At 27.2% G+C, this 9,082-nt stretch overlaps 1 protein-coding gene across 1 annotated transcript; it reads right to left on the bottom strand.

Moving 5' to 3' along the window:
* Positions 1–1,191: 1,191 nt before the first annotated feature.
* LOC101493573 (glutamate dehydrogenase 2-like) lies at positions 1,192–2,599 on the bottom strand. The gene is made up of 4 exons (XM_073364754.1): positions 2,183–2,599; positions 2,000–2,074; positions 1,374–1,897; positions 1,192–1,265 (listed from the first exon to the last, which is right to left on the bottom strand). The coding sequence occupies exons 1-3, from the start codon at positions 2,366–2,368 to the stop codon at positions 1,736–1,738; spliced, it is 423 nt and encodes a 140-aa protein (XP_073220855.1). The 5' UTR covers positions 2,369–2,599; the 3' UTR covers positions 1,192–1,265; positions 1,374–1,735.
* Between the last annotated feature and the right edge of the window lie 6,483 nt (positions 2,600–9,082).

The raw sequence follows: 9,082 nt of genomic DNA, 5'->3' as shown, positions 1-9,082 counted from the left end.
CTACTTTCGTGATTCAGCTAAAATAGGGGGACCAAAACTGCAATTAAGCCTAAATATAAATAAAGAGTTGGTCTATTCCTACAGTATTGTTTGTCACTAAAACTTATTGTTATTTATTAAATTAAATTTATTTTATCTCCCTTCTAATTGTAATTCTAAATTATTAATACCAGTAAATTAAATTTAAAATTTTAATTTATTTTTATTAACTAATGCCATTGAAACATACAATAAAATATAATATAATTTTACTAATTATATTAAATGAATGTTACTTGCATTCATAGCATTTTAATTATAGCACTAACATGAGTATCATATCTTTGTGACAATATTGTAATGAAATTAGATCATAAAAATATATATTTCTCCACTAAGTAGATCATAAAATCTTTACAAAAGTGATATATTTCTCCACTTATGAATACATTTTTAATTTCAACTTATCCTAACATTTTCTCTAAAATATCTCCTTCCATGTTTTTAGAATATATCTTTTGAACTCTATCAATCCATTATTCTTTGTCCTGTAACACTTGCTTTTGAGAAATATTTCAGATTTGATAAATCAACTCCTAAAGCCCTATCACACAATAAAAGATATATATAACTAACAAAAATTATAAAAACCAAACAATCATAAGGTCATAAGCTATGAGGGTTCAATCTTTTGAAGTTTGTAAGGAATAGTAGTTATATTCTCAGTTATGTGTGAAAGCAAATTGCACTAATTTGCAAGTTTTGAAAGAACAAACTCATAAATATTATTATTAAGATAATGTGGTTGGGGATCATAGAATTGTATTATTAAGTGTAGATTATATGTCTCACTGGTTGAAGGTAGCAATGAAAGCAATAGGACCTTTTCCAGTAACAGCAGCTTGGATTGCAAAGTTGAGGAAAACAACCATAGCCAAGCGAGAATGTTTAATCTCTGCCAATTGAAGTCTTTCTTTCTTTTCAGGATCACTGGCTAAACCAAGAGGATCAAAGAATTTGCCACCTGGGTATAACCCATTCAAAATAGCTCACAGTAACTCCACCAGCATTAGCATAAATATCAGGTAATATAGTGACTCCTTTTTTGGCCAAAATCTGAAAGAAAAAAAAAGATATCAGTTCCATTAATATAAATTTCAAATATATATTCGTAATAAGAAACAACACTGATGCGAATCAGTAACATTACCTCATCCGCTTTAGGGTCAGTTGGGTGATTTGCAGCTTCAACTATAAGTTTAGCTTTCACATCAGCAACATTTTCCCTTTAATAATGAAATAGGGAGGATGCAATGTTAATCTTAGTGTGCAAATCTAAGAAAAAATAAAATCACTTAAATGCCGACGAGCATGGGTGACATAGAAAAACATACTTGTTCAGTACTCCACCCAAGGCACATGGGATAAGAACATCACATTCATGAACAAGCACTTCATTTGGATCCATTACATCTGCTCCTTGGAACTCGGTCAAGTTTCCGTTGGTTTCCTTGTGTTTCAGAAGGGTAGGGATGTCGATTCCATTGGGATTTCGGATGGCACCAGTGATGTCACTCACAACAACAACCTTACCACCTCTCTCATAAAGAGACTTAGCGGCCCAGGTTCCCACGTTTCGAAAGCCCTGTACAACGTTGTAAAAATCAAATAAATGACGAAAATAGGATTGATATGTACTATATCGGGTATCATCCAGTGTTGACAATTGGTGGATCATAGAAAATAGTTGTTTGTTCTATGTGCCGCTTTTTGACAACATTGGTATCATCCTGCCATAGTGGTGAATGACAAATGTGTTCTCAGCAATTGACTTCCCATTTTTAGCTAACCAAGCCTCAGTTGCAAAAACAACTCCGAGACCTGTGGCTGCCTCCCTTCCCAAAGAACCTCCAAGATCCTACATGCAAAAACATTAATTTTAAGCCAATTTCCTAATTACTGATATACACAAGAATATTTTTTGATGCCTCTCATGGAAATGAGCATATATGATACTTACAATTGGCTTTCCGGTCACAACAGAAGGTGAATGACCGTGAAACTTTGAATACTCATCGAGAATCCATGCCATAGTCTGCGAAACAATAGATCAATGAGAAGGATATACAAAACTGTTGGATTTGGATGCTAGTATGCATACAAATTGGACAGAGAGCAAATATTTACATTGTAAAAACAATACCTGAGCATTGGTTCCCATATCAGGGGCAGGAACATCCCGTTGAATACCAATGAGATCATGAATCTTTTGGGTGAAAACCCGAGTTAGACGTTCTAACTCACTGATGCTCAGGTCCCTTGGGTTGCAGCCAATTCCACCCTTTGCTCCTCCGTAGGGGATGTCTGCTACAGCTGTCTTCCATGTCATCAGCTGAGCTAGAGCATTCACCTCATCAGGGTCAACCTGAAACCAGAGAATTTGACAGTTTGATATTCAAAAGAAGTATAAAGAATCTAAATCATTGACATTCATTAGTGTAGCTAAAGCATCAACATTCAAAATGGTCAATTGAAGAATTGAGTAGATTTACTTCTTTTTTAATCTCCACAACGTATTGTGGCCATAAAAGCAACACTTTTTGTCTGCTTTCAATTTTAATTATCCCGTGACCGCAATTTAAAATCTCAACAACAAACTGTATTTGATCTATATATTCAGAAATAACCAGGTAAAAAATCACAAGCATTCAATAGTTATTGCAGACATAGTATTAAAACTGTATATGTCTCCACTAACAGTTGCAGTCGTAAAGCCCACATATTTGTGTATTGCATCTAAAACATTGACTACAAATTGGGTTGCATCTACACAGGCAATCAATAAATGAAAAGGAATATGCAACAGCTATCTCATGATTGGATTCAGAATTCCAAAATATGCGGGTAAAATTTCAGAGGCATTCAACAGTAATCCAATTTGCAATTTCTGGATTGTGACCACAATTTACAAAATAAACAGCACATGTATTATAACAAAGTGATCAAATTTTTTAATAACAGATTGATCGTGTAAGAACAAAGAATTGATAACATAACAGGCAAACCATGTTATCTTGACACATCCCGAAATACAAAATTGGAAAAAAAAATCCAATAAATTTCCACCACTGATTTTAGAACTGTATAATGAATTGGGTTCTATCAAACAACTATGATTTGACATAACATGGCATATTAAATGAAACACATAAGGGTTATATCATACTATCACAAGTTCAAACACTAATATTTTAAAACATGTTAAATTCAATTGAACCAAACCATCAATTTCAAATCAATTAGAACAGATAAGTAAATAAAAAAAAGAATAAAAGATAATAAATAACTTCAGGTTGATAACGAATCCCTCCTTTCATAGAAATTGTATGATAAAAGCAAATAATTCACACCTAATTAACAACCAAATAGAGCCAAAATTTAATTCATGCACATAATGGATTGCAATGCTATGTGACTGGTTTATAAAATATTGCAAGAATGTTCAGCCACTTGATAATGGATTGCAATGCAACCTGCATTAAGCTCAAATGCATGGTAAACTAATGATTATATAATATTGAATTGAATGTGCAAACTGCCAATGGTTTTACAAAATGGGGAAATGTTGAAATCAGTAAAAAAGTTATGGAATTGGACGCTGTCTAAAACAAACGTTAAAACATTGCATCGTGAATCATTGCAATAATAATAATAATAATAATAATAATAATAATAATAATAATAATAATAATAATAATAATAATAATAATAATAATAATAATAATAATAATAATAATAATAATATTTCTGAAATAATAATGGTAAAATCTGGAAAAAGAAGTCATAGAGATTAAAATCAAATTCACTATTGCTAAATATTGTTAACCCAAAATGCTATGATATGTAACAAAACAAATAAGTATTATAATTTATATTTATTGTTCAATTTCAAAAACAAAATTGAAATTTGACCAGAGCTGCCTTATAAAAGATTTAAAAAAACATTAGAATTTTTTTTTTTGTGCGGTTTTGATTTTTAAAATTAATTTGCATTTTTTAAAATTGATTTAAGTGTGAACACTTTATTGACAATCACGTTAAACATCACAAAAATATGATTCATCTTATAATCGAAATCAATCAAATATGTAATTAAGTATTATAGATCTTATTGATAAAACAAGCGTTCAAATCATTATAAATAATCTTAAGGATTTTTTTTGGATATAATTAAACATCCATATATAAAGCGAATTAATAAAGAATGGTCAAAGATATTAGAGATTAAAATAAAAGATTATCATAAAAACAAATTTAAAGATTCTCTAACCAATGGATTAATATCTAAGGTTAACTTTTCTTTGAAGGTTTTGCAAAAATGAAATTCAAGAATATAAACTAAAAACGGTGACCGATAAATAAAAATCTTATTTATATGCTCTCCATAAGTTAATCTAAATTACTAAAACTTTCAAATCAAATCAAGAGTTACGTCCAATATATGATAATCAACTTAATAATAATAATTTTATATATTAAAATCCACGGTAATTCTTTCTATCCTAGTAAATCACATTCTTTCCATCAGAGTAACGGGTCTTTTGTGTCAACATAAGAGATGGCTTTTCTAACTCTACCAAGATCATTACAATAAAAAATGTATAGCCCAAGTTATGGTTTGTATAAGGAGAAGGGGGGTTAGGATGTGGTAAAATCTATAAATTAATTAAGAATTTCACTAAAAACAAATTTTGATCCAAATACATAAAAACACAAAAAGTGATATCATTTGAATTAAATTGAGGGACTAAATTTATAAATTTATAAATAAGAACTAACATTATGAATCAGTAAAAATAACATAATCAAAATTGCATTCAAACCTAGTATTTTTGTTTATTGAAGGCGATAATCTATGTATCAAGTTTTAATTTAAAATACACTGCATGATTCTTACTGATATTATAGTTTCTTATGTGTTTTTTAAAATCATTGTTATAATAATTTTAATATAAATACACGTATTTTATGATATCATTTTATGTTATTTTTTTAATGCAATACATTAATATAATTATTGTGATATATGTACATATATAGTTTTTTTTAATTATTCAATTTTATTTTACACATTAGTTAAATTAAAAAATTAAAAACAACTTTACAAAAATTTACACTATAAACTAATTGAACAAATTAGTCAACATCTTTCTTATCATCTTAAAATTTAGAATTTTAAATATCTTGCAAATTGAAAATGACTCTCACTTATAAACATATATCTCATCCAAGTGAGACTTTCAATAGGATTTGGAGATAAAATAAAATCAGAAATGTTTTTTAGACACAAAAGTTTATTAGTACCGGATATATGATGTTAGAAATTTAGCGTCAAAAAATTAATGTTAGCAATGAAATTGCATGTACTTCATATGCTAATGATGGTAATCAAAACTTTGAGGGACAATTGCATATACTTCATAGTGCAAGTTGCAGACTCGAAGAATTGAATGAGCTGGAGTAAGAGTAGGTGGTGAATGGAGGGCAACCAATAAAGAATACAAAAAGGTCTATTAATTTTAAAAAATAAAATAGTTATTTTTATTTTAAATAAAAAAATAATAGTATATTTTACATAATCATAAAAAAATATATATAACGTCACGTCAATATTGACTGAGTCAAAACAAAAATAAAGCAACTATTTATAAAATAGACTAAAGTTGAGGGACTAAAATTGTAATTTTCAAATTAAAAAGACCAAAATCATTTGATTTTAAAACTTAGGGGTCAAAAGTGCATTATAGCCTTATGTTTTTAAAATAATATTAATTAAATTAAAATATATGTAGAATAAAAATAATTAAAAAATCCAAGTGTTGATGACACATCAACATATTTTGAAAATAAAACATAAATGAGGGACTAAAAATGAATAACCTGAAATAATAATGGTAGAATGTAACACCCTAAATTTTATGATAAATTATTTTATTAATTAAATAGGATTTTAAATAATTAATTTGATGTTAAAACTATTATAAAATATATGTTAATAGACTTTGTGATTAATTTTCGTTATATAGGTGATTTTTATGATGTGTTAGTTTTATATATACTATATTACATGAGCGATATAAATAATAAATATTATATTTTATTATTTGATATATTTTTTAAAAAATAATAGTATTTAGTTAATATATATTTTAAAGAAAAAAATTTTATACTATTTTACGTGGATATACGCACACCCAATTAATATATCATTCTTTTATGCGTTTGACTATTATTAAATGTGTACTTAATTATATTTATTTAATTCTAAATATATTTTATTTTATTTATTTACTTTATAAATAATTATCTTGAGATATTGGTAATATTGTGTTTGATTTTCTTTATTTTTATATACTTATTATGATATTGTGATTATATATATATTTAGTATGATTTAGTATTTAATATAAAGTGTTGATTTTATACTTATTTATTTTATAATTTTGAATATTCTCTAATTATGATAGTATTTTAATGTGAGTATTAAAAAAAAGTATCATTAGGGTGATTATTTTGAATATGAAGGTTTTGATTATTAATATGTTTTAAACGGTTTATTATTTTATTTTATAAAATATTAGTTTAGAAATATTAGCAATATTTAGTAATTAAATTATGTTAAAAAAATGTTAAAACATTAGTTTTATTAATTATTGTTATATTTAAAGATAAATAAAGTGACCAATAAATTTTAACCATGTGTGAGCCCTAATTGTTAATAAAATTAAACAAAAAAAAAAGGAATTGGACGGGCAGCTTTGAAACCAATGTGGAAACACAACAACAACCTATCATTTGGCACCGGTAACAATACTCTTTTTTACATCTTTAGCTAGACCCTATTGTGCAAACAACATATAAATGTTGTCCAAATCTATTTGGAAACAATTTTAAATTGTTGCATTGGCGTTTCTTATTCAACAATTTATTATTGTTTTCTCCTTAGATATTTTTAGGGATAATTTTGAAATGATGCATTATTTCAAAGAAAAAATTAATTTGTCAAGTGTTATTTTCAAAATTCAGCAATAAAAATTTTGGCAATAATTTTTATGTTTTTCCTCCAAAAATATATAAAAGTTTGTTTAATAATAATAAACTAGATGGCAACCCACGTGTTGCACGGATATATTTTAACATTATATATAAAATTATTTTGCAATACATACAAATTAAAATCTATTATCAACTTTGTTTTAATTTAAAGCTTTGCGGTTAATATTTTTGCATAGAAGAGTTATTAAGTGATGAAATTGAAAATATCTTTTTCCAAAAAAAGGGTGATAGTCAAAGTTAGTCTTCCATCTAAACAAGGAACTCTTACCACATCACATGCAATCTAATCCAAAATTAAAAGAAAACAAAAAGTCTATTAAATTGTTTTAAATGGTATTTTACATTTCTCCAAACAAAAATTATATTTTACTACATAAGTGACAAGTCTAAGTCAAGTGAATCAAGTGATACCTTAACCAAGGCACCAATGACTCCAAGACTAGCAAGCCTCAAAAACTCATATGGTGCTGACATGTTTGTGGTTCGAAGGATCGTATACAAATAGAGAGGTATATATAAGCTTTAGATAAGAAAAGGTAATTTACTAGTATAATAAAACAAAACAAAAGGATAATAAATGTAAGTGTGAATAATGAAAATATAGTATTTTATCTCTTCAAAAAATACATAGTCTTTTAATCAGCAAAATACAGCAGCAAATATAAATTGAGAGTAATTAAGATGAAATAGAAACTTGACATTACCCTTGAACAATAACATCCTTACCACATCACATGCAATCTAATCCAAAACTAAAAGAAAACAAAAAGTCTATTAAATTGTTTTAAATGGTATTTTTCATTTCTCCAAACAAAAATTATATTTTACTACATAATTGACAAGTCTAAATCAAGTGAATCAAGTGATACCTTAACCAAGGCACCAATGACTCCAAGACTAGCAAGCCTCAAAAACTCATATGGTGCTGACATGTTTGTGGTTCGAAGGATCGTATACAAATTGAGAGGGATATATAAGCTGTAGATAAGAAAAGGTAATTTACTAGTATAATAAAACAAAACAAAAGGATAATAAATGTAAGTGTGAATAATGAAAATATAGTATTTTATCTCTTCAAAAAATACATAGTCTTTTAATCAGCAAAATACAGCAGCAAATATAAATTGAGAGTAATTAAGATGAAATAGAAACTTGACATTACCCTTGATCAATAACATCCTTGTATCAGGGTGACATGCCACACACTAATAAAAGCAGCATGAGAGATGGATAAGTGTTGGAAGAGTTAGTTTCATATTCTTTTTTATATGAACGAAAGAAAAAAAGATTGAGAAATTGTATAATATTGGTGGATTTATTTATAACGATTGATTTTTAACAGTTTTTATAATATATGAGTTGGATATGGAGAGCAGCGACTCAAATTGTGAACTACATTATCATAATTCACAGTAAAAATTGCATTGCAATGACCATATTATATTTGATGCTAATAAAAAAATAAATTTACGTCGCAACAACTATAATATGCATCTTAATGTCTGCAATAATTTAAAATCATAAGTTAGAATGTTGTGCAACCCAACAGATTCATCTTAAAATTTAGAATTTTAATTTTATCTTACAAAATCATCTTGCAAATTGAAAATGACTCTTATTTATAAACATATATCTCATCCAAGTCAGACTTTCAATAGGATTTGGAGATAAAATAAAATCAGAAATGTTTTTTAGACACAAAAGTTGATTTCAAACATTATATTCCAATCACATTTTATATGATTTCCAATTTTATATTAATTATTTCTTTCTTCTTGAAATTGGACCACACTAAAACTTGATGCATTTTATTAGTACCGGATATATGATGTTAGAAATTTAGTGTCAAAATATTAATGTTAGTAATGAAATTGCATGTACTTCATATGCTAATGATGGAAATCAAAACTTTGAGGGACAATTGCATATACTTCATAGTGCAAGTTGCAGACTCGAAGAATTGAATGAAGAATTGAATGAGCTGGAG

The sequence above is a fragment of the Cicer arietinum genome, chromosome 1 (genome assembly GCF_000331145.2).
Source record: "Cicer arietinum cultivar CDC Frontier isolate Library 1 chromosome 1, Cicar.CDCFrontier_v2.0, whole genome shotgun sequence".
Taxonomy (NCBI): domain Eukaryota; kingdom Viridiplantae; phylum Streptophyta; class Magnoliopsida; order Fabales; family Fabaceae; genus Cicer; species Cicer arietinum.
Note: the sequence above shows the minus strand (reverse complement) of the source record. Positions and strands in the feature narration are given on the sequence as shown.